Source organism: Protopterus annectens, chromosome 1.part2, assembly GCF_019279795.1.
Source record: "Protopterus annectens isolate FY-2018-M chromosome 1.part2, PAN1.0, whole genome shotgun sequence".
In the NCBI taxonomy this organism is placed as follows: Eukaryota; Metazoa; Chordata; order Ceratodontiformes; family Protopteridae; genus Protopterus; species Protopterus annectens.
This window is the reverse complement of record NC_056727.1, coordinates 822,593,340-822,619,470: the sequence shown is the minus strand read 5'-3', so window position 1 is coordinate 822,619,470 and position 26,131 is coordinate 822,593,340. Positions and strand designations below refer to the sequence as shown.

Sequence of the window (26,131 nt, the reverse complement as noted above, 5' to 3'; positions counted from 1 at the left end):
TTCTTGCTTCTTCTTCCACCACCCATCAGTAATCCATGGCTGTATTAACTTTACTTTCCAGAGATACCTTTATGTTTGTTTCTTATATCCTAAGTGCATCTCTGTCTCTAATCTTCTTTCATATTTTGATGTGAGTTTTTGCTAATTTTCCACTTGTTTCTCTAGCTTCCTGTCCTCCTGCCTTTTATTTCATCCATAAACTCATATTAGTTTTCATCTTGCTATGGCTTTAATTTTGTCCCATCAGTTCTCTCTAATACCTCCCTCTCGTCCATTTTCTTCTGTTGCTTCTTCTGTCAAATTTCTTAGATTCTTTTCCCTTGAGTTCCTTCCATTTGCAGCTTGTCCACCTCCACCTTAGCTTTCCCTGTTTCCTTCTTCGATTTCCATAGTCTTTACCACTGCAGAGTGATCCAACGTGTGTTTATTGTATCTCACTTCCTTCCACCTTACTTCTACTACTACTACCCTCCTTCTTCCTAATATTCTATACACTCTAATACTTTTAGTAAATTGACAATTTGTTCTGTGGGGGCCTTTCTGTCCACATGTCTTGCCATCCTCCCTTCCTGATGTTATCCTCTAGAACCCTCCTCATCTCCTGCCTATCTTCATTTGTGACAAATAAGATATGCCTTCCTGACCCTGTTATTCTAATAAAGTCCCTGCCTCCACCATGATCTCCATACTTAGTCTTTTCATCTCATTCCTTTATTAAATAAAATCTGCTACAGAATTTCTTGCTGTCTTTGTTAAGGGCATATAAGATTCCTGATTCCTCATATTTTTCCTTGCTGTAGTACCCACCTGCCTTCTCTACTTATTATTACCTTTTCTTGTCACCACTTTGTAGCTGACTTTTTGAATAAGGTCATTATGTCATGTTCCCTCTTTCTGCTGTGTTGTCAACCCCCCCTTCCTTGGGATTAAATTGGGCTCAATACTTTTTCCTACTTTTCAGTTTTGTCTCTTGCAGCAACCTTTGTTCTCCCTTTTTCTTTATAATAGTGCATGCACTTTTTTTCTCTTTATAGGAAGTGAGACTCCTCCAATATTTATGCCCCTATGTTTAATTTATTTTTTTCTCTTCTCGACTCCTTCATCCTCTGTACCAATTGTTTCTCCCTTCCTTGTAGACACTGGATGACCTCAACCAGTGGCTCCATCTACACTGAACCCTCTGTTCCTAGGCTATACCCTAAACTCAGACCCTCTCTCTACCCTTCGAATGTGGTATGTTCTGCTTTGGTGTGTAGTGATTTTGTCAGCAGATGTAAGCCCTCTCTGTCTATACTACTTTGCCCCCCTTTCTTGTACCATGTTTGTGTTACTTCATATCTGGTGTCCTTTCTTTTCCATGTCCTGTTGTATACCACTGACAGTTTAAATTTCTTCTTTTCTCTGCACCCTTTTACTTGTTTATATTTGCTTATTATAATATAATAACATCAAAAACCCCATGTGTAGGATTTAACAACAGTTTACAACTTTATCTGTATCCTTCCCCATTCCATCTGTCCCTCTTATTCTTTTTGCAAGCCACTGTTGCATTTATGTGTCATAGTTCCTCTTTTATCATGTTGGTGTCTTATGTATTCTTTGCCTTTTCTACCTTTTTTATATTGTTCTTTACTTCTGGTCCTATTCACGGAAAGAGGAAAAAGATTATTCCTTTCTGGAAGTTCTTATGGTTGTGTTTTCTTCTTTCTGCTGACCTTACTTTGTTTTGTCTTCCCCTGTGCATTATTCAGAAGGCTTGCCCTTATGTACAGTTTGCCAGACACTGCTTGTGAAACCCAGTCTTCCTTTGATGTTTTCGGCATGTCCAGCTACTCCATTTTGAGTTGCTTCCATGCTTTAATATGTTAATTTGTTGTTAGCTTCATGTGCTTCCACCATGTCAGTATCTGGATAGAAATTATTTTAACCCTTTTCACCTCCCTGTTGTGCTGTTAGTATGTCGAGATAGTTAATCCCAGTGTCTACTCCCTGCAATTTTATTGCACTTAGTTGTATCACCAATAGCTTTCTATTTCTGCAAAGAGTCAGAAAAGTCCTCCAATATTTTAGTATGCATCCCTTTAAATGATATTAATTTAAACATCCCAGTGTGCGTCATTATCTCTTCTTATAGCGCGTATCCAGCCATCTGATTCAGTCTTTGTTCCTTTTCCCATATTACTTCTTTCCTTGATTTTCTTTGCAGAGAAGTACTTGTTATCTCTGTTTAGTTGGCCTTCTTCCAGAACACTGAGCCTAATTTTGCTAGCACCCTTACACCTCATATTAGTATAAAATGACAGTGTGCTGTGCAGATGATGCCTTGCCTTTCTCAAGAGCTTGTATCTGATTTTACTCGTGAAGTCTGCATCTTCATCCAACTCCGGTTTCATTCCTTTCTTCCCTTATGTTTGTATGGGCAAATAGACTGGAATTTGTATATAATGTACACAATCTACATATGATGTTTGACAAAATACTGACAACTTAATGGTCAACTCTGAACTTTTGCTAGGCCATGTCACATTCATCTAAATAATACCGTCTAGGCTATGGCTACTGTAACATCCTTGGAGATTCCAGCACTGATTTATACAATACTTTCTTCCTATCTTGACTACTGTAGTACAGACTAACTTGGGCTTTCAGGTGGTGACCTTGTCTGTCTGCAGAATGTGCAAAATTCTGTAGCCACTTCACATTCCAGTTAATGTTATACCTATGCCAAAATAGCAGCAGTGGATGCTGCTAGACTGGTCTTTGAGGTTTTGGTCTTAATTTTCTGGGCCCTACACACTCTGGGTGTTGTCTAACTGAAGAAGCTATATTGCCCTTCACCCTTGTAAGGTCTCTCAGATTGCCAGGTAAAAGAGTAGGTTCTTTTTTTCCAGGGCTCATCTAGAGACTTCAGGAAATCAGTTGTTTGCCAGTGTAGCACCTGTGCTGTGGAAAACATTATATTTCCTGATACAGGAGTGTAATACTAAGGCCTTGTTATTTTGGTCCCTCAAGTACCATTATTATAAATCAGTTTATTTGAACTAGGGAAGAGAATCACTTTACCCATGATTCATTACCATAAATAATAAATATGTTTATATGTGTACCTAGGTTAGACATCTAAATAAATAAATATTAAAGATATAAAGCTTATCTGTGAACAACGATGTAATTGTTGTGCGAGGTTCAGAGACGTGGTATGGTACATAGGTCAGTACTCCTGAAGTGTATGGCAAAAGCCCGAATGTAATTCATAAAGCAGAGATCCTCAAAGCTTAGTTGATCTATGTTATAGTACATAACATGTTGCAGTGTTACTCAGAAGATATGCAGATGAACAGAAGCATTTAAGTAGCACAACTAGTGCAGTTCACCATACGTTATTCTGAGTACTGAGGCTGTTGCCTAACACAGTGCTGTGATATAAGTTGTAGCCATCTACCAAAGGGCATTATGTCCCCTACACAGAAACGTACACCTCCTCTCCTGTTTTCCTTATGAGCATACCCCAAACACAAGGTAAACCCTAAAAACAAATAAACTTACAGAACCGCAATCACACATAAAACTGTTTATCTTTATGTTTTGTACAGTTGATGACCAGATATATGTGAGAACAGTTGTAGGCTTATAACTGGCCACAGACAATCTGGAAAAACAGAAAAAAACTAGTAATACATATTCCTGTAACCTGACATCTGAGATGCAGCTGATCATTTGCTCCATAGTTGCTACATAAAGAGGGCCAATAAAGCCTTAAAATCTAGTAACAGTTTGGTAATATACACAGGGAGCCAGCTACTAATGAGATGCAAAAGTTGCATTTTACATATCAGTGGGTAAATACCAGCATGCAGGGTCAAATTTTGTGCACTGCATAGCTCACTAATATGCACTAAGGGATACTGCAGTAACACAGCACTTGTTCCGTGAATTGGTGACCATATAAACTGTGGGCTGCAGACACATACACAGATACATGGCTGTGAGTTGTAGGTAGATATATGTTTGTATGTTGGTGTGTATTTCTGTACTGCCTTTTTTATAGCCTCTGTTATTATGTAGACATGTAACTATGTGCACCTGCTGCCATAATGTACATCTTACATCCGACTCCATGCATTTCTACCTTTAGTTTTGTGTTGCAGTCAATGGTGGGAGCACAGCATGGCAGTTTGCACATGCCTACTGCAGTGAAAAATAACCTTCCATCCAAATGACCAAAGATATGCACAGTGTCAATGCATAGCATAGCATAGCAGGGTGTGCAACATAGTCAAGCTGTATGCTCTACACATATGTACACAACCTGCAGTTATTTCAGTGGAGCCACGGTGACATGCAGAGAACATAGCCTGCACCTGATGTGTATTCTTAACTTTCATATTAATGTTTTAAAAGTGCCCATAATACAAATGAAGTTCAGTGTGCTGTGCATTTTGTACTGTGTGTTAGTTCCCTCAAAGCAGAAATCCACATGGTCGCACATACACAACACACACACACACACACACACACACACACACACACACACACACACACACACACACACACACACACACACACACACACACACACACACACACACACACACACACACACACACACACACACACACACACACACACACACACACACACACACACACACTCTCTTCTCTTATACACACAAGCAATGCACATTATATTAATAATAATGTGGGAGTTAAGAACGTACTTGTTTTAATGTTACTAAATAACTTACTTAAGGTTTGAAACACACATTGAAACAAATGGTGCTGCATGGTCTTATAGGTTTGCTCAGTTATTACTTAATCTTGCAATATGGTCTACCAGTGAAACACAAAATCATTAAGTCTGTGGAGTATTGCTTTTTGTACTGGGAATAGATCCTTTAAATCATTAGGTAACCTGTAAGCAAAAACCAAGCCAGAGGATTTTTCGGAGCTAATTGCACTTTACAGCATACTGCATTTCCCCAAGACTGATCGTTATGAATCCTAATGCTGTCTCTGTAAACTAGACCTTTCACTATGATATTATTTTTCTATTTGGTTCTTGGCTTAAGTGCCTTCTGTGTGCAGTCTGCACTTCCTGTAACTTTGGTTTTCAGTAAGTGCTGCAGTTTGTGAATTTGCTATCCTTTAAGATTCTTACACATACTGTACATGTTTGGTGTTTGCATGCATGTGCATATGTACTTGTATGTGTATGTATGTTTGCAAGTATGTGCAAGTGCATGCAGGTGTGTGTTCATGAACATGTGCAAACACATGCACAGTTTGCAATAGATGGTCATTGTGTTCAGAACTGGTTCTGTCTGCCTCTGTGCCCCCCATAATCCTGAAGAACAGGAAGTATCAGCAAATGAATGAATTAATAAATGTTATGCACAGCTTTTCTTCTTTTTGATTAAGTCGTTGCATAAATAAGCTGAAGGATGGCTAATTCGCTCTTTTTTAAATCATACTGGGGCAGTAAATTGATTTTTAAAGAGAACGGTAGAGCACTCATTTTCTTAATTTCATTTTTATAGAAGTATTCAATTTTCTTCTAACTGATGGCGTGGATGTGCAAATCTGGTGAAGCTAATGCACCCTAGCTTAGGTAGATTTGAAACCTGCTCTTTTGTATATGGCAGAACACTTAAAAAGAAAATTAAGTATAGAGTCAGTAAGAGTTCATAGGGTCTTTGAACTTCAGATATTTATATTTTTGTACTTAAGGAACAAAATAGGGCATGAAGATCTTAAAAGACCAGAAAAAGTATAGTTGATTGAAAATGTTTCAGTTTTATTTGTGTTGGCATATTAACCACAATTTTATTGTAGATACAGTGTGAATTTAAGGCCATATTTAATCTGTGACTTTACAGAATTTCAATTTCTGTTACCATGTCAATTTCTTTTTTAAGACAAAGTGGGAACATGAGAAGTTTGCACATACCTAGGCTTACAAAAGCAACAGTAATGTTCCAGTCTGGAAAGGTCTTGCTTACCTTAATGTGTGGGAAAATGTGATGAGTTAACTCAAAATGATATGAAGTGTCATGTTTCTTGATGTGCTGCTGTCGCCCCACAGTCATTCTTATTTTTACAAAGCTAAAGGTTATATCTGTATGACTGAATGACCTTTTTTGCTTAACACAGCTACCAGCTGACAGGTAGTTACAAACCTGCTCCCATGGACTTGAGCCATATCAAACTAACAGCTACACAGGAAGCCATGGTGGATAAACTGGCCGAAAATGCTCACAATGTCTGGGCCAGAGACCGTATCCGGCAAGGATGGACATATGGCATCCAACAGGTAGTGACTTGTCTTGGCTTTTGCAAATGTTATCAGTTTTGTGTAGATTCAGATCTTAAAATGAGATAAAAGGGGACCCAAGCTGAATCAGAAGCAAGTCTTTCTGATGTTAGAAAAGTGTATGTTGTTAAACAAGTCTTGGTATTGAATACACGTTTAATGAAATGATCAGGTGAGTGACTACTAGCTTATTTGCTTCATTTCAAATATTTAGTGTTTTCTTTCCTTTTTTTTTTCTGTAATGCTTATTAAAATTTTAGACGTTAAGCGATAGCTGATGACTGTATTTCAGATGTTTTTACAGTGCATGCAAGTTTTCTCTTTGTAAGCAGGCACAAGCAAAAATAGAGATGTCACATGCAGTTTGTCATGCTTACCTATTAGATCAGTTAATGAGTGTTGTTTAATGAAAATAACAGACTAAATGACGTGTTTTGTCTTGCAAACCAATTAAAGACATTCTCATACATGCATTGCTGATTAGTGTGACCTAAAATGAAAAGAACAGCTTGCACTTGATGTAAATTGTACAAAAGGAAACATGTAAGAGGGCAACATAGTTTGAGCTTGAAATTACTTAAACAAGAAGATACAGTTCATGCAATGTGGCAAAACTTCTGAACTGGCAACAAGGGCTTATCTGATAAAATGTATTGTTTTAGCTCACTTTCTTGACTTCTTTTTAAATAGTCTTTGGTTCTTTGTACTATTTTGACTTCTACATCTAAATATTTAAGCAATAAGCCATGGATGGCTGTGGGTAATGCTGGATTTACCCACGGTTGGTGTGGTTTGGTCACGAGGGCGAACCATGGGTAAATCCAGCATTGCCCACACCCAGCCATGGGTTATTGCTATTATACAACGACATTATTTAAGAAAAAAAAATACTTACTTTTCCTAAATAATGTCATTGTATAATGACTCCGTGCCACCCTTCCGCAGGTATCCTGGGCATTTCTGATGTAGTGCGCATGCGTAATGGTCATGTTCCCATGCTTACACAGTACATCAGTGCTGTGCAGAGGTAGCAGCAGAGAAAGGAAGATCTCTGCTGCTTTTTAAGTATCTCGCTATGTTAAACAAGTTTAACATAGCGAGATATCTTTAAAAAAAGCAACGGAGAAAGGAAGATCTCCGTTGCTTTTTTTAAAGCTATCTCGCTATGTTAAGCTCATTTAACATAGTGAGATATCTTTAAAAAAGCAACGGAGAAAGGAAGATCTCTGTTGCTTTTTTTAAGCTATCTCACTATGTTAAACTCATTTAACATAGCCAGATTAAAGCAATGGAGATCTTCCTTTCTCCGTTGCTACCTCTGGACAAGAAAAAAAATTAAAAATCAGGGGATATACTAACGGAAAAAGGCCAGATTAACAACGGGCACCCTGGTTGGGCTGGCCAATCAGCGTGCTCGTTTTTGAATGTTTAGGGCCTCTTATTGTATAATGAGAAGTATATTACATTACAAGTGAGGTCCTTTTTACTCATGTATGTAGGTATGAATTTATTGTTTGCTTTTTGTATTAATATTCGTCCTGCCGACCAGTACCATCCCTTAATATTTCTTTCCAAATTTCCTGCTTTATATGCTTCTGGGCACTAAGAAGGCACAAGTGTGAAGCTGCTCTGGTAAACATGACCTTAAGTTAAAAAACATTAGTTTTTCCTAAGGGACCATGCCGCAGCAATATATATATATCACCCTCAGACCTTTTGCCACTCATGCCTTCTTCTCCTAGCAGGCATCTTGGCTGTTAAATATACTTAGGCTGCAGGTAACATGAGACCCTTTGTAGTGCCATTGGGGGAAGCAAAAAATCTTGAGTTCTACTAACTCCATTTTTTTCATAGGTTCATAGGTAAGTGCTAGGCTAGGTACCTTTGAAGGTCAGTTTAAGCCCAGCCAATTTCCCTTTTTATGCTTGAATTAACCTATCCCGTTTGGGTAGAGATTGGCCTTACCCATCCCAGGGTCGATAATTGTATATTACCCCTAATGATAATACCTGGGATCATATCCTAGATGATATGAGGGGACCCATGCATGGGATAAAGCATTTAAGGACTGCCTTTGTCCATTAGTAGTACAGGGGCAGTCATTTGGAAAATATTCTGTTTCCGATCCATAGATCCAAGTTGCACTTGAATATGTTTTATGTGGATGTTGAGTCTGTTCCAGAGCAGCAGTATCTTCTGCAAGAATTACCTGTCCCTCCAAACTGTTCTGTTGATGTTGCAAAAGAGGTTTAGTTTCCTTGACTGAGTATTTCTGATGCCATATGATTTGCTGATGTGCAGTAAATCCATAAGAATTAAGTGAGAAGATGCCCTGTATGCCAGATACAGGTCAACTGTTAGCAGTCTACAGGATATAGAGTATAATGACAGGGCTTTGAGTCACTCCATGCAGGACATGTTGTTTAGGCCGTGTATTCTTTTAGTAAGATATCTCTGTGGGCATTTCAGTTGTTGCATGCGTCTGGACAGACAGATGCCAAAGGGGGCATAATACTCAGTGATTGGCATAAATGTGGGATAAGTAAAGGGGAACAATGACATCCCTAGATATAGACACAATACCTTTGTTTACAAGCTGTGCACTGTAGAAGGACTTTCTTATGACAATGGACACGTAGGTCAAATGTAAGTCACTGTACACATAAGTTCTCAAATCCTGGAACAACTGGGTCAACTCTTACAATCATTTTGAAAATGTGGTTGCTCCCTGGGATAGATGACTTCTCAAAGGATACAGTAATGTATTTTTGACATGTAGTTTCAGTCCATGAGTTTGGCACCAGTTATTTATTTTGGAAAAAAATCTTCCTGCAGGATGGCCAAATCATTTGGGGATTCAGTGACTGCTACTAGCTGGCAGTAATCATCAAACTTAGTCAGCCGGAGCCCTTTGGTACTGGCATTTATTTCAGAAAAGTAGATGCCAAATAGGAGAGGTCCCAGTACAGAAACCTGGGGGTAACTCTACTGGTGACTGGTTGCTTTGGGGGGGGGGGTAACTATTCTATTTTGATTTCTTGCATCCTATCTGTGAACCAGTTGGCAATCCAGTGGGTGACCTAGGGTCTTATTCCCAGTTTAATTAGTGCTTCTTCTGTGCCTTAGATTGGAATTGTGTCAAATGCTTTCACTAGGTTGAGGTACACAGTGTGTAGTTTTTTGTCTTCATCCATTATTTGTTGACTTTTAAAAAAAAAGTCCACCAGGTTGAGTAAGCATGTCCTGCCCTTGAAGAATCCAAACCAAGATGGGTCCAGTGTTTGTAAGTTCCCTGTGTCCTTATGGAGTAGATCCATGACAGTTCTTTCCATGTCTTTGCATATTTTTAGACAAAAGGTTATATTCTACTTTAACAAAAAGAAAACAGTGGAGTTTGAAAAAGGAGAGACAACAAGTAAAAAAAACAAAAAAAACCCAAAATGAATCTAATAAGTAGCATGAGGGTCAACATTCTGCTATATATGCAAGCGAAAAAAAGAAAAAGATTTGGAAGAGAGTTGAAAGACACTGTAAGAAAGATATGACTTTGTATAGAAGGTGGAAGAAAAGGCAAATGCAGAAATAAATGTTATTGTTTTGAAGTTAAACTTTTCCTTTAATATATGTTTTAGAATCCCACTTTTTTGAATGGAAGTACGTGAAATGACATTCATTGAAAGGGGACAAAATCTTTCCCTCAGGCTCAAAAAACCTGAAGATGATTACAGTTAGGCAAAGGAACATGGCATTTTCTTCAATATGGGTATATTGGGGGGGCTTCTGTAATTATGGGAGTTTTTCACCTTAGAGATGAAACTTATGGGAAAACTCTCCTGTAGCCCAAAAGCTACGATTTGTTAATGTGCTAAAATGTTTCTTTCCATACAGCAAAACAAATGACCAGCAGAAGGCAAAGCCTCTTAACCACAAATCCCCTCTATTGCATGTGTCCACATACACAAACACACACACGCACACATACACACATTTACTCATTATGGAACCATTATTTTAGTGTAAGAAATATTTAATTTCAAGTACAAAAACGTAAACTCCAGTGAAGCAAAATCCAAGATTTTCAGACATGCCTTTTTTCACTCATCTGTTTGAGGATGTCTGAATTCATCTGGTCAGTTCAGGAAATTCATTCAGATTCATTTGAGAAACCACATTTACTGAACTACATTGCAGGGAAACCATTTCATATGCATTTTATTTATACAGTTAGTGGACATGAAAAATGCAAAGCTCATAAAACTGTTGTTTTCTGTGAAGGACAGAGCACTGTAGAGACAAATAAATGCTTCAAGAAGACATAACCTCAGTTTGTTAATGTGATGACACTACAATGGAGCTAGAGGTAGTATGTCTACTGATGTTATGCTCCCAATCCAGATATTCATTTACCTCCTACTAACTGACCTGGAGAGGTGGTGTTTTTAGCAGGTGGTGAAGGCGTATGTATTACTATTGTATGTAAAAAATGTGGTAGGGAGGAGGTTACTAATTGCATGTGAGTCAACCTGGCATCAGTGGTGAGAAAGATTCTGGTGTCACCATTCATATAAAGGACTGCAGAGTATCCAGAGCCTTTTACTATTGTTGTCAACATGGCTTCACCAGAGGAAGACACATCAAAGACATCTGTTATAGTTTTATAGTTGGATGACACATTGTTTTGTTTTTAGAGAAAGAAGGTGACATAGTGTACTCTGAATTAAGTAAAGGACATTTGTGGTCAGAAACTGAAAAAAACACATAATTGTGTTTTTTATTATACTTTAGCTAATGTTGTTCATACATTACAATATTCTAGGTGGGCAGTGATATTTCACAATTCTTTTCTATGCCAGAATGACACCATTTAAATCATCATCATTATCTCTACAATATGAAAACATTTCCTCTCATTTTGCATCACTCAGAATGGGAGTTCTGGGTGGAGTATTTGTACATTATTTTACTCCTCAATTCCTTATATTATGTTGTTTCTGAACAGACTTACATGGTCTTTGGGCCCTTTTTGTTTCTTCTACAGCAAGTGAGTAAATTAGTTATTTTTGTAAAAGACTACCATTTCCTTTAGCTGAAGTGCCTTCTTCCATTCATTCACTTTATCGGAGACAAATTCCAGTTTTCCTGAGCAGTTTGCTCATGTGGGCTGCTGCTGGCAAGTCTGTGCACAGCAAGCCTTGAACTCAAGGGATTTAATGAGATTATAACCTCAGTAAAATGAGAGGAAGGTAGTTATACAGTCATCTTCTTGTGTGCATTATCTGTAGGCAAGCAATCTTAAATATGTAAAATGTAAAGGGCAGTAAAATATAAGATCCAAGGACACATGCAAAGTAATTTAACTGTTAACTGAGAAAGTTGAAAAGCATAACATGTCTCACAAAGGGAAAACAATTAAGTCATGCTTTATTTATTTATGGTATATGTAGGAAGATAAAATGCATTTAATCATAAGGAAAGTTTGTTCTTAGGGTGTACTTGTTATACAAGGCCTTTCTGTAGTAAAAGTCTACATAAGCAACTTATGACTGAGCAATATAAGACCATAAATAGTAACATAGATTGCTGCTATTTAGAGGAAATTAGTAAATCATGGAAATGAATGGTAAAGAGAAAGAGATGGAAACTTCTGAGGTACTTCCACAATCAGTGCTTGTACTAGATGGGTATGAAAGGGCTCACTGGACAACAGGTTATATCTGTTGAAGAAATAAGTAGATGTACATACTCAGTAATTTTCCTTACTGACTATAGTCTGTCATTGTGAAAAATGTTGTGTGGTTATGCCTTAAGAAGAATCATCCTAACCCTTAACAGACTGCATTGCCTGGTTGTCAGATACCACATTTTTAACTGAACATGCAATAAAATGGAAACCTAGTCCCTGTTTTAATTTGAAATAACAAAAGCATCTGCTAATATAGCCTTGTAAAAAAAATAAATAATGCTTAGTTTGTATAACTAACCTCCTGGTGGTGGAGATATCTACTTTTTCTGTCTAGCAACATTCAATAAGCTTGACCAATTTTAGGCATATATAGCACATAGGAAAATGATAATTAATATGACCCTCTTGTACCACCTATACTGATTATCAGTAAGCCTACTGAGTACTGCTTTCTGCAATAGTGACTGTATTTGTTTTCCATGTTCTTGGGGTCCCTTAGTTTTAATCTTTCCATTAGATCAGAAAAAGACTGTTACACATGCAGTTGTTTAATTGTTCTTGTCAGCATTCAGTGAGCATGCTTTACTTTTGTAAACCTGTTTTATTGTAGCTGTATTCTAGTTAAGTGATTCCCTTGACTCACTGCAATATTTTTAGTGTGCTACTTTTTTAATAGTGTCTAGATGCTGAACTGTTTGTAATTTTCTAAATCAGACACTATACAATTTATCTTCACTGATTTGTTTATGTAGGAACATTATAGCAAGCCATACAGAACAAATAAGTTACCTTAGTGAGAGAAAGATAACTTTTTTCACTATAGTCGTGTTTTTTCTTGAACATTCAAGTCCCCCAATTCTCCTTAATTCTGTTTTACAATGCACAACAGATTGATGATTTAGTCAGTCTTGTATTGTTACCCTTTATTACTGCTCTTGTTAATAACATTCAACCTACTTTGTACTCATGAAGGATATTTAATTTAACAAACCTGCTGCTTTTCATTTGACCTAAGTGCCCACATCTTTATCCAGCCACAGTAGATATAGTATCTGATCAGTGAGACTCCATTTCTTGGCAAGAGCTTTTCAAGATTACATATACATTTTATAAATACCCATTAACAAGAAGAAGGCCATTCAAAAAAAAATTATTATTTGATACTGTCATTTCTTGATTGATTAAATACTTGCAACTGCTGCACAGAAGTGTGGTTGCTACAAATACTTTTCCAATTTTCTGTTTCTGACTATTGATTTTTTATTTTACTTTTATCCCTGTCAGCACTGTGTAAATCTGTTTACCTGCTTATTGCTGTGCATTGTGAAATGTAGAATGTCCTGTACTGATCATTTTTAAATTTGAATTTTATTCTGTGGTACATAGTTCATGAATATTCTATACCTTTAGTGGTATATTTGAACTTGATTTTCAGGTATCACTTCTCTGTTTTGTCAAAAAAAAATCACCCATCCTTTGTTGTTTGGAATATATATGTGCAGATAATATACTGCTATCACTTTTCTACATTCTTGTGTTGTCTCCAAATTTGTAAAGTAGTGCAGGCTATATCTATAATATAATAGTGAGGAGGATTAAAAGTAGCGCAAGAAAGATATATGAAGACAGTGGCTGTAGTGGTAGAAGATTCTAGTTTAGTCTTACATTTAAAGCTGGTAAATTACTCTGAGTCGCTGACATATTTGATATCAATTTATATAGAAGGAGCAGAGAAAAAAGTATATTTTGTTTTGAATTCATAGGCTCTACATACATATTTGCAGATTATTTTATTTTGTACCTGATACATGCAGAAAAGGACATTTTGATGTTGTGGAACACTTTGAGACAGTTTCTTATCTTTTTGGGATCAAAAATTAATGAAGATAAAAGAAAGGCTATAGCTGTAAATTATGTACCCACACAGAAATCAGCAATACCCATGTTTATGGGGGCACAATAAGATGAAATATTTAGGAGTATGAATTCAAAAGAGTTTTGTTGTGGTAGGTAAGAATATGTGGGAAGAGGCTAAACAAAAGATAATATAAAAACAGAGAGACTGGGAGCTCTTGTTTATGGGCATAGATCATAGGATCATAGGAGATTACTAGGCTAATGGCCCTAGAGCCTTTTTCATACTAGCCATTCATTCTCCTATTTTCCCAATTATCAATGCTTATGGACTAGGATGCTTTTGGTATATGCCTGTGGCATAGAGCATCTACAAACTGACCCTGTCCATAAGGGTAAGAGGTGACAAGCCAGAGGTGAAATAATAGTAATATACGATCGTGGGGAAATGGTTTTAGTCCCTTTAGTTTTAACAGTTTTGTGGTCATTTTTAATTGAAAAGGAACCAAGGTACAAGGTGTATAAAACTAAAATGGGTGGAAGATATAATTCAGCAAACATTGTTGAAATGGTTATACAGTGTAAAGGGGACATATTGTTATCTAACACTGCTGTAGCTGAATGTTGGTTTAAGAACTCTATTGCTTAAAATATAAATATGCCAGTACTCTAAAGGAGAATTTTAAGAAGGGTAGTCTCAATCATGTACATAATAGCAAACCTTTAAATTTCATGGCTGATTTTTGTATGTATATTTTGAATTAAATGTGTGTACTCATACAGAATCTAAACATATATTTTATAAGATTATGCTGTTTGTAATAGTGCCAAAGTTTTTTATGTGGCCACTTGAAGGATACCTGCTACCATTAATCCCTGAGTACTCCTGTAGTGGTTCCTTCTCACCTGCAGACCACACCCTGTAGCTATTTTCTCTCTTACACTTGTCTAGCTACCCCTTTTTCTGATAGGCTCCCACCAATCTACTCTACTCCTCTCTAACATATACCTCCTATTCCGAACTGCTCCTACCAACCACCAAACCCTCTTTCCCTGTCTGCTACTCTCTATCAAGGTTAATAATATTGTCAGTCCTGTACTCCCTTCCTAGCGATTCTCTCCTGCTGTTGTCAGTACTTCTTCCTCAACTTCTAGAGTCCTACTGACCTAAACACAGCCCAGCCACCTCTGCTCTTCCTAGAACTCCCTGCCTTTTCTGCTCATATCTCTGTTCTTTTCATCAGCTTCTCTGTTTTCTGAGTCCTTCCTTTTGGGTGTAGCCCCACTCCGTTCACTATCACTATGTTTGGGCTCACTTCACTCCCCTACCCTACCCCCATTCCCACCCACCCCCATTACAATTACCTATATACCTAACTATCCCTCCCCTTCCTGTCCTACTATCCAATACAGCTCCATTTCCTGCCAATCACCACTCTCACCTCACCAATCTGTCAATCTTATTAATATCACTTCCACCTCACCAGTCTGTCAATCTTAACATCACTTCATACACACCACCTGTTCTCCCTACCCAACCATTTTCTACTCTAACATGCTATAATTACTCTTATTTTCTACACTGCTTCTTTTTTTCTCTATCACCACCTTTTACCACTCCAACCTGTATGACCCACTCCAATGCTCCCCAACTTAACACTCATACAACATACCTCCAATTACTTCTTCTTTTACTATCTCCCCAGATCTCTTCACTACCTCCACCTCAAGTCTATTCAAACCACCATTTTTACAGGTTATTAAACCTTCTCCTAAAGCTAAGTCAAAGCTACACAAACTCTATCATTTACTATACTCACTCCTCTCTCTAAACAACTACTTTGCTCTGGCGATGTTCATCCCAACCCCGGCCCCAATTCAACTCACCCCACTCTTACTGTCCCTACAACCACCTCTACAACTACCCCTACACTGCCCTCATCTTACACTTCATGCAATCATCAGTCTCAGCCACAACAATCATTTCTAGCTAAAGACTTTACCATTTACTCTCTGAATATTCAAAGCCTAACAAATAAGGTTAATGAGCTGCACTCATGGATTGCTCTCAATACCCCAAATATTCTTTCCCTATCAGAAACCTGGCTTAAGCCACATATCTAGAACAGTGAAATACTCCCACCTGGTTATAACATCTTCAGGTCTGACAGACCTGTAAAAAAAGGGGGGTGGTGTAGCCATCCTCTACTCTAACAACCTTAGCATCTCACCATACTCCTCCTCTATTCCTGACTTCCTCCCAGCTGAACTCATCATCCTCAACTGCCATCTGAATCCACACAAAAAAACTTGCTATAGCTTCCATCTATCTACCTCCTGGCAACAATCTGCCCATTCTAGAAAACATCCTAGCCTGGTTCTCCCACAATATACCATATGAGACACTTAACCTTAGCCATGTCAACATATACTGGTCCAGACTCTCTACTGACTTTCCCCAACTCAGCATCTTCCTTCATGGATTCCACCAACTTATATCATCACCCACTCACTTCCATAAAAATTATACTTCCAGCTCCATAATAGACTGGATCCTTACTAATACCACCCCCCACCACTACTACAATCCCACCACCTTACCTGATTCCCTTAGTGACCATCTGCCTACCTCCATCCTTAAACACTAACTACCATACTCCCAAACCCCACCTTATCAAGGACTGTCATAAATTATCCACTTTCAATTCTTCCGACTTTAACTCTATTCTGTACAACACAGATTGGTCCTTCCTTAAACAGCTCCCCATAAATGATGCTGTCAGCACTTTCAGTAGCATTTTCTTGAGTACTCTAGACTCCCTAGCTCCATCTAGAAAGATCAGAGTAAAATCAAATCATGCTCCCTGGCTCTCCAAAGAGACTAAGTCCTTCATGAAACAAAAAGCCTGGATTAAATCTAAACAACCACCACTTTTTCTCAAATATAGACAACTGAGGAACCTTGTAAAAAAACTTACCACTAATGACAAAAAGTCATACTACAGTTCTGCCCAGCTTAATAACAAATCCAATCCCCAGAAATTTTGGTCAACTCTCAACAACATTCTCTGTCCCAGAAGTCCCTCTAATCCTTCCCCATACCCAAACACTTTCCCTCAAGAAACTGCCACCCTCTTAAACAAACACTTTATCTCTTCCATCCAAAATCTCGTAACCACCAGTCCTAACCGTACTTCTATACTTACCCTCCTAGTCTAACTAACACAACTTTGTTTTCCTTTCAGCCTGTTCCCAATACTTGTATCAAATTTCTACTGCTCAAACTGAAACCATGCTCTCCTTCCACTGACAAATTGCCTCCTACATTCCTCAAACTTGCTGCTGACTCTATTGCCTATCCTATATCTATACTAATAAACAGATCTATTCTTGAATCAACTGTCCCTACCCTCTGGAAATCTTTCTTTACTATCCCTCTTCATAAAGGTGGAAACTCTATTGAACCTTCAAACTATCTACCCATTGCCATTCTACCCCCCCTCTCTAAGATACTAGAAAAATGTATCAACTCTCACCTTCTCAATCACCTCCTTAACCACCACTTGCTTACCCCTACCCAACACGGATTTTGTCCCCACCATAGCACCACCACTGCTCTCCTCTCCTTCACACACACCATTGCTGAGGCCCTAGACAACAATAAACTCATTTCTTGACTCTTCCTAGATCTCTCCAAAGCTTTCAATACTGTCTCTCATCATCTACTAATATCCAAACTTGCTAGCCTACAACTATCCCCCTCCTCACTTGCTTGGTTCAATAGTTACCTATCTGCCAGGGAACAATCTGTCAAATGGCTCTCAGCCTCCTCCACCTTTCTTCCCATCTCTACTGGTGTTCCTCAAGGCTCCATCTTAGGGCCCCTTTTGTTTAACATCTTCACCAATGATCTTTGCACCTCTTGTAAAGAATCGTCACTTATTCAATATGCTGATGAATCTGCACTCTACACTCCCTAACCCAACAAGCCCTACTATCCACTGAACAATGGCTTTATCACAACCTACTGATCCTTAATCCCAAAAAGACTAAACTCCTACTTTTCCTTCCCCGTTCTCATTCCCACCATAAAACCTCCTTTGTTATTACATCTTCTAATAATACAACTATCCAATCTGATAATTACACAAAACTCCTAGGGGTCATCATGGATGATAAACTAAAGTTTAACCTACACATACACCAATGTATAAAAAGAGCACACCAGAAATTAGGCCTACTTTATTGAAACAAAAAATTCCTGACTCCTGATGCTAGACTTACCCTGGGACAAGCCCTCCTCCTCCCTACCCTTCTATATGCCGCCCCAGTACTTACCAACATTCAGGCCGCCAGTCTTAACAAACTTTAACAAACATACCATAAAATAGCCAGATTCATTACTAACTCCCCATATAACTCACACCACTGCATTGCTTTAAACTATCTCCAGTGTCTTGAACTTCACCCAACTACTGCTACTTTATCAGTTTTACATGCTTCTCTCTATCCTTTATAAACCCTCCTTCTGTCCATCTCTCTCCTCCTTAATCTCTATCTACACTCCATCCTGAACCCTCCTCACTTCTAATCAACAACTACTTAACATTTACCAGCCTACAAAATCTGTTGGGAAACTATTCTATAAACACTCAGTCGCCCATTCCCCTTGACTTATGTTCAATTTCACACACCTCCCACTTTAAAAATGAACTAAAAACATATTTTCTCAATTCCAGGACATGCCCTTGCAATGACCCCACTTAGTCACCCCCCCCACTTACCCTTATTGAGATTCCTACTTAGTCCCCCTATACACCTCACATAAGGTATTTGCATACTACTTAGTCCCCCTATACACCTCACATAAGGTATTTGTATACTACTTAGTCCCCCTATACACCTCACATAAGGTATTTGAATAACTCCACACATATAGCAGCAATATATATATATATATATATATATATATATATATATATACTTTATTTTACTCTCAGCCTATTGCATTATCACACAATAAAACTTTGTTTCATGTTTTTTTTCCTTCTCCATACTTGGAACTTTAACTTGTATGTATGTATGTACTCAACAAATGTAAGACTCTTGTTCTGTATTATTCCCTCTCACCTCAATATTTTTGTGTAGTATTGTACAAACTGCGGTGGTGGTGCTGCGGTAGCATTGTCGCCTCACAGTAAGATGTTATCCTGTTTAATTCTCAGCTAAAGTGTCTTCTGTGTGAAGACATGCATGAATGGGCATACCTTCGTTGAAGGTTGTGCGTCAGAGCTGGCAACTCGGCACGTAAAAAGTTACTGCCAATCATTAGCGGACCGGAGTTTTGCTGTGGCAACCCCTAACCGGGAAAAGACGAAAGCCACAACAACATTATACTTTGTAATATAAATGTATTTGTTAAATGTAAAATTGCTTCTCACCTCAATACTTTTGTGTAATATTTTTTGTATTAGAAATGTATCATTGGAGCTTTTCTCCTGGGGTCTCCACTGAAAATTGGCCACAAGCCCATTTGGACTAATCCAGTTAACAAATGTCAATAAATAAATAAAATAAATAAATTGAACAAATAATAAGTGTTAGACAGGGAAGACATTATAGTGAATGTATTTTTATGATTAGTGAACATTTTCAAGTAGTGCATGTGATTGAGTTTACATAGTTATTTTTATACCTCAAAAAGACTTTAAAAAACCTTTCCTCAGGTAGATAGTAAATGTTAGAGGTGTGATGGGGAAGGAAGAGGTAACTGGAAACAAATGTTTTGGGAGTGTAATAAGTTGGTAGATTTTAAAAATTCTGTACAAAGTACTGTGTCAGAATTATTACATGAGCAAATATCTGTACCAAAGGAAATTTATTTTTTGAATTTCCTAGAAATAGTTGGGCCTTATTAAGTTTAATTATATAGCTGCCAAAAAGCAATTACTAGAAAATGGAAATCAAAGTCTAAACCAAATGTGTTTTAAGTACCAAGTATTACAAAAAAGTTAAAAGGACTGGAAGAGGAATCTTTAGAAAAGGGAAGGAGCAAATTATATAGAAATAAATGGAAATTGTTTGAAAACTATATGTTGAATAATGCTCAGGAAAAGGAGGAGTGAGGTTTAGGGGAAAGCAGGAATTCAGCAATTTTTTTGTAATGTTGGACTAATGACAGTAGCAAAAAAATGTTATGTCATATATATTTTACATGAAAAAAGTTAAGATGGTTTGTTTTCTTTTCTGTTAGTGGATGTTTGCCTATGTCTTAAGTGATAATGTAATAAAGGTGTTTAAAAAAGAAGCATAAAGTCAACAAAAGCTTTCCAAGTCATACATGTATAATGCTGGTGTAGTTTGATGTCTAAAATAGTTAAAGCTGGGATTCAGAGAGATTCTCACTGCCCATGCTAATCAGCTAATGTAGATCAGTCAACTACTGTGATGGCAATAATCTCCATTTCAGAGACAAAGTAAAACCATAGAGAGGAGCACCTCATTAACACTTAATTACTTTATCTCTGATATGAAGACTGCATTGTCAGAAGTCAGCCCTGACAACACTGGTGTCCTCCCTACCAGCCTATGCATCATGGTAGCACAGGCACTCCCCAGCACATATACACACACACGCGCACACACACACACACGCGCACACACACACACACACACACACACACACACACACACACACACACACACACACACACACACACACACACACACACACACACACACACACACACACACACACACACACACACACACACACACACACAAACACATAGACATGCATACCCATCTAGCTGCAAAAAAGATCCTACAGATGCACTGACACTCAAGGAACCAAATATCCCCCTGTCTTGGAATGATAAGGCAAGATTACTGGAAGATGTAATAGTTGGTTTTGGTTATGTTGTGAAGCCAGCTTAGGGAAAATGGAAGGTTGGTTCGGAAGGTGACCCTGTCCTTATTAAATATTAAATAGGGAGGAATGGAAAAGAAGGTAAAAAGTTTGGAAATTCACCCTTCACACTCACAGAGGTGGCTGCTATACACTTACCTCCCACAGGGCAGCCACTTAAGACATGCACACACACCCATCCTCCTACCCACTCACCCACAGGTGTATTCATGCCCTCAGACCTGCATCCAGAAGCGCACACACACCCAAACACAAACACACACAGGGATGTGATATCTGACTTACTCGTGCTACAGGCCATGGATGTATCCTTTAGGATGAATGGGTGAATACTGTCTTTTGAATAGTGTTCATTTTTCCTCCTGATGAAGAAATTAACTCATCATTCTGTGTTCATCTCCTGACAGCTTCATTTCTGTGGGAGAGCATATGGCTAATTTTCATTATCCACTTGCCCTGGTTGCCACATTTGTATGCAGTTTCACCTACAAGACTGCTACCTGCACTATGGTCAATATCAGCAGACAGTAATGGGAGATTAGTCTCTGAACTGCTGGTGCTTACCGTACTGTAAAAACCTTTGGAGTTATGGCTTCCACATTGTGGTAAGCCTTAAATCCCTCAGATATTTTATCCTTGTTATAAGTTGAGACATAAAAAGGCATTCAAATTGTTTTTTTTTTTTTCATTAAAATTCAAGATGCAGTTTCACATTTGTCTTTGAGGATAGGAGCCCTGTCTAGGGTTATTTTGTTAGCAATTATGCTTGCAACATTCCCTGAAAGTTTCATGAAGAGAACCATTTTGGAGACACCAAACAGGTTTTTCTATACAAACGGTAATAATAGCTAAAACAGTCAGTATTTACTGGACAGACTTTCTGATGATACTCATCATTAAAGGAGTTAAGCAATGTCAAATAGTATAATATGCCGGTCATAAACAGTCTTGTATTTTGCTAATTAAGCATGTTTTTTGTTCGTCTTCTGAACAGTTCAACTAGTGCATTGCAATAACTGTGTACTAATAAGCATTGCATTCAGTGCATGTGGTGCATTTACCATTCAGACATCACCATGCCTTACATTTCAGGCTGTGATTGCTCAGCATGACTTTCTGTTTCCAGAGGCTCTGAAGAAGAAGAGAAAGTACTACAAATAGTTGGTTCAAAAGAATAACTGCTTTTTCTTTCCCTGTCTTAAGCACAGTTTGCAGCTAGCTCAGATAATTATGTACTCTCATCAGTTTCCTTTCTTCCTTATGGTTCTAGGACGTCTTTGTACATAGGCTCTGAAAGAGGAAATGTTGCCCTGTTTGCTAACTTTTTACAAGCAGAGCTTTAAAAGCTTCAGATTTTTCAGAAATTTTTGTTTTTTCCTTAAGGAAATATTGGTTTGCAATACAGAATACCTGACGTCCTTCCTTATCACAGCTGCAGTATTCTTCACTCTTCGGATATCCTACTGAAGATATCTGAACATTTGGCCAGCATTCCAAAGCCTTTAAATCTTCCAGACACCATACGTCAGACATATTTCCTACATGAAAGGTGTAAGGTACATATGTGGTGTATGAGAACCTAATCCTCAGAACTTCTTTGCCACCAGTCTGAGCACTACCTTTAAATTCGGCCTGCAAGCCGTTCACTGAGCTGGTTCCACTACTGAGCCTACTACGGGTACGTGCCCTATTGAGGTCTCTTCCTTTCTTTTTTCTCACTGTTACCGTAGTTTACATGTCATCCATTAAGGGAAAATGTGAGTGTGGGAGGTAGATTCCCCATAAAGATAGACACAGACAGTGCCTTTTTTGTTTGGGTGTTACCTACGACCATATGCAGTTTGAGATTTGTCAGGCATTGGTCCCTAAGACACTCCACAGTTATCTGTTGTCTCTTTATATTTACTTAGAGAACTAGAGATTGAAGCTTTGGGCTCAGTTTGCCATGGCAGAAGCTGCCCGGCCCACCGTTCAGTCACTGCTTGAAAAGAAAGCCAAAAAGGTGTGAACTAATCCTGCTGTTCTCCAGCCTCCACAGAACTTCTCCATTGGGTTGGATGAAGAAACTGAGGACTGTCCAGTGCCACTGTCAGTTCTCTTACTATGACCCAGATGGAGGCTGACATGGTGCTCCCTGCTTGCACATCTGCTTATGCTATGCTTATGTTTGGTGCAAATGTGGAGGGGAAAATACAGCTGAATATTTCTGAGAGGCCTAGGCGAATTCCCCAAATACTTCTTAGGGAAGATGTGCCTGCTATCCTGACAGAACCGATGCAGGGGTCTGAAACTCCTAGAGTTATTAAAATTGATATTCCTTTAAAAAAAGTAGAAAACTAAGCATGCAGTCCTTGTGGCTAAGGATCTACACAAAGAATGGCAGGATTTTACTCAGGGGCTTTTCAATGCTCTTATGCCTCTTAAGCTCCCCAAGTATTATCTGTTCCTGCTGTTGTTCCTTAGTCTTTTACTCCTTGCATACCCTGTAGGGACCATGATTCCTCTGATGAAGAGTTAGACTCTGGTGAGGAGTGATTGACCTATTCCTCTCAGATCCATTCTCCCCTTGCTCTGGAATCTGAGGAAGAGGATTTACTTTCTCCTGACTCTCCTTCGGAAGAATTGTCTTTTGGGAATATGGTGGCTCATTTGATGGAACACTTTAAGGGGGACTGTTCCCAGGTTTCTGATGTAAAAAAGATTGTATGAATTCTTGCAAATAGATTCTCCTCAGTTTTCAGCAGTCGATTCAGTGCTGGCTGCCCTCTTGGATGCTTTCACTCCGGTTTCTTGGTTCCCTGACTCTCAACCTTCTGCTCCTGAGAAACTGGACAGGTGCTGTAAAGTTCCTGAGGCTCAACCTTTCTTATATAAAAGCCTTTACTTTAATCCCATAGTTATTTCTGTAGCCACTAATGAACAATGCAAGTTGCTGGCTTCTTCTAAGTTTTTGCCTTCTGATAAGGACAGCCATGACATGGACAGGTATGATAAAGAGGTGTATACTTCTGCTACCTTAGCCATCAGGGCTATTAATTACCAGACCCATATGACTAGGTGTGTCCCGGCTGTTCTTTCCCAACTTCGGGGCATTCTGGGTGAGTTGCTTAACTCAGAGGGTAAGACGTCTGCCATTTCCCTTTTGAGCTCTGCATCTCAGGTGGCTCATCATTCCATTAAATGTAGGTATGATGCTGCTGATGCTTCCTCTAGGTTAGCTGCATCTGGATCTGTTAAGAGGTGGTATTTTTGGTTACACCTCCAGGCTATGCCTGAAGACATCAAGGCCAAATTATTGGATTCTCCCTTAGAGCAATGTGAATCTGTTTGGCACTGCTGTGGCTGAATTATTTAAGATCCTTAAGGGTAAGTGTAAAGCTATGCAATATTTGAAACAAATCTTTGTCTCTCCTGTTCCTAGGTTTCATTATCATTCTAAGCCTTCTTTTGTTCATAGGCAGCCTAAACAGCCTTCAAGAGGCAAGAGGGCTTCTAGGAAAGTTTTTCCAGACAAGCCTTCTCAGGGTGCTAAGAGTCAAAACCTTTTTTTATTTATCAAATTTGCTTCAGTTTGACATTCAGCCATTCCTACCCCCTAACCAGTTTCCACTGTCCAGCATGTTGACTCTCTTTTCCTGTTTGGCAGAAGATAACCACATATGTTTGGGTTCTACCCATTATCCAAAATGGTTATTTTATGGCTTGGAAGTCCCTTCCTCCATTCTCAAACCTTCCACAGTTTCCTCCTTGTCAACTTCCACATTTTCTTTGATTCTGTAAAGTCTGGTGGTGCAGGGAACATGGCTCAGCAGTGAACAAGTTTTTTATTGCAGGATGTTTCTGGTTTCCAGGAAGGAGGGGTCATGGAGACTTGTTCTATACCTGTCTTTTCTCAACACCTTTCTCAACGTTCCTTCTTTTCCTTTCCCTCTATTGCTTCCTCAAGCCTTTCTTATATCCCTGGATTTGAAGGACATTTGCCTCCACATTCCTATTCACCTTTTCTTCTGGAAAGTTTTCCATTTTTCTGTTTCTTCTTCTCATTATCAGTTTTCTGATTTGCCTTTTGGTGTTTCTACAGTTCCAAGGATCTTTTCAAAAGTTTGGCCCCTGTGGTATCCTTTTGCAGACTTCAGAGAATTCAAATATTTGGTTATTTTGATGACCTTTTGATTTGAGCCCCCTCTCAGCAGCTCCTTTTTCAGGATCAACACTTCACTTTGCTTCTTTTGCACAGCCACTCAGTCTGAAAAAGTCTGTGTTGTCTCCCTCTCAGGACCAAGTGTTTTTGTGTTGCAGGATTCAGACCATTCCAATGTTGGCTTGTCACCTGCCTCCCAAGGTCCAGTCTTTGAATGCTTATTTCCAGTCTCCTCTTCCTCTATTAGTCCTTCCTGCAAGGGAATTTCTCCAAGTTCTGGGGTATGTGGCATCCACCATTCCCATGGTTCCCTTTGCCTAACTCCAGATGAGGAAATTGTAATGGTATCTCAAGACTGTTTGGCTCCAGCACTGCCACTTGTGAAAAATCTGGTTGTTCTTTTGCCTTGTCTCAAGCTTGAGCTCCACTAGTGGATTTACCAGATTTCCCTGACTCCAGGTCTGCCTGTTCAAGTTCCTGTCCCCACTCAGGCACTGCACAAGGATGCTTCTTCTCACGGTTGGGGAACCTCTTATAACAACCTAAAACTCCAGGGTCTTTGGTCCAATCTACACCTGGCAGACCATGTCAACATCAAGGAGATGAGGATGCTAATTCTACCTTTCCAGGCTTTTCACTCTTTTTGGGTTTTAGGCCCTCTAAAGGCTTTTACAAACAACAACAAGCAAAGAGGCCCAAAATCTTGCCTTCTTTGTAGGCTGGCTTTTCGTGCTTGGAATTTTGCAGTCTGCCATCACTTGGTTCTTCAGACAGTCTACATTCTTTCAGAGTGCAGTCTGGTGGCAGACTCTGAGCAGATTCATACAACTTCTCATGAATAAATGCTTCACAAAGAGGTGTTTCTGAACATTGTACATAGGTGGGGTACTCCTCAAGAAGACCTTTTTGCCTCCCTCTGAACAGACAACATCCCCAGTTCTTTTCAAGAGTACCAAGTTCTCAGGCCTGGAAAGAGGACACTGTTTCTTTTTCTTGGAATTGATGTTTCTGTATGGCTATCCCCCTCTTTTTCTCCTACCAAAAGTCCTGGACAAGATCATGTGGAATGAGCTCAAAATCCTTCTGGTGACACCCTTTTGTCACAGCCAGCACTGGTTCCCCTTTATATTTCATCTGGCCAGGGGTAGTCATTACAAGTTATCTCACACAATGGATTTTCTTGCATAAGACAAGAGATGTCTGATTTACCCTCACTT

At 38.8% G+C, this 26,131-nt stretch overlaps 1 protein-coding gene across 1 annotated transcript in view; it reads left to right on the top strand.

The window, feature by feature from the left end:
* Positions 1–26,131, top strand: part of RYR2 (ryanodine receptor 2) — a 6,224,161-nt gene that overhangs the window by 3,024,756 nt on the left and 3,173,274 nt on the right. The window contains exon 26 of the mRNA XM_044059048.1: positions 6,149–6,308. Within this exon, the coding sequence (XP_043914983.1) occupies positions 6,149–6,308 (160 nt within the window). The remainder of the gene's footprint in view (positions 1–6,148; positions 6,309–26,131) is intronic.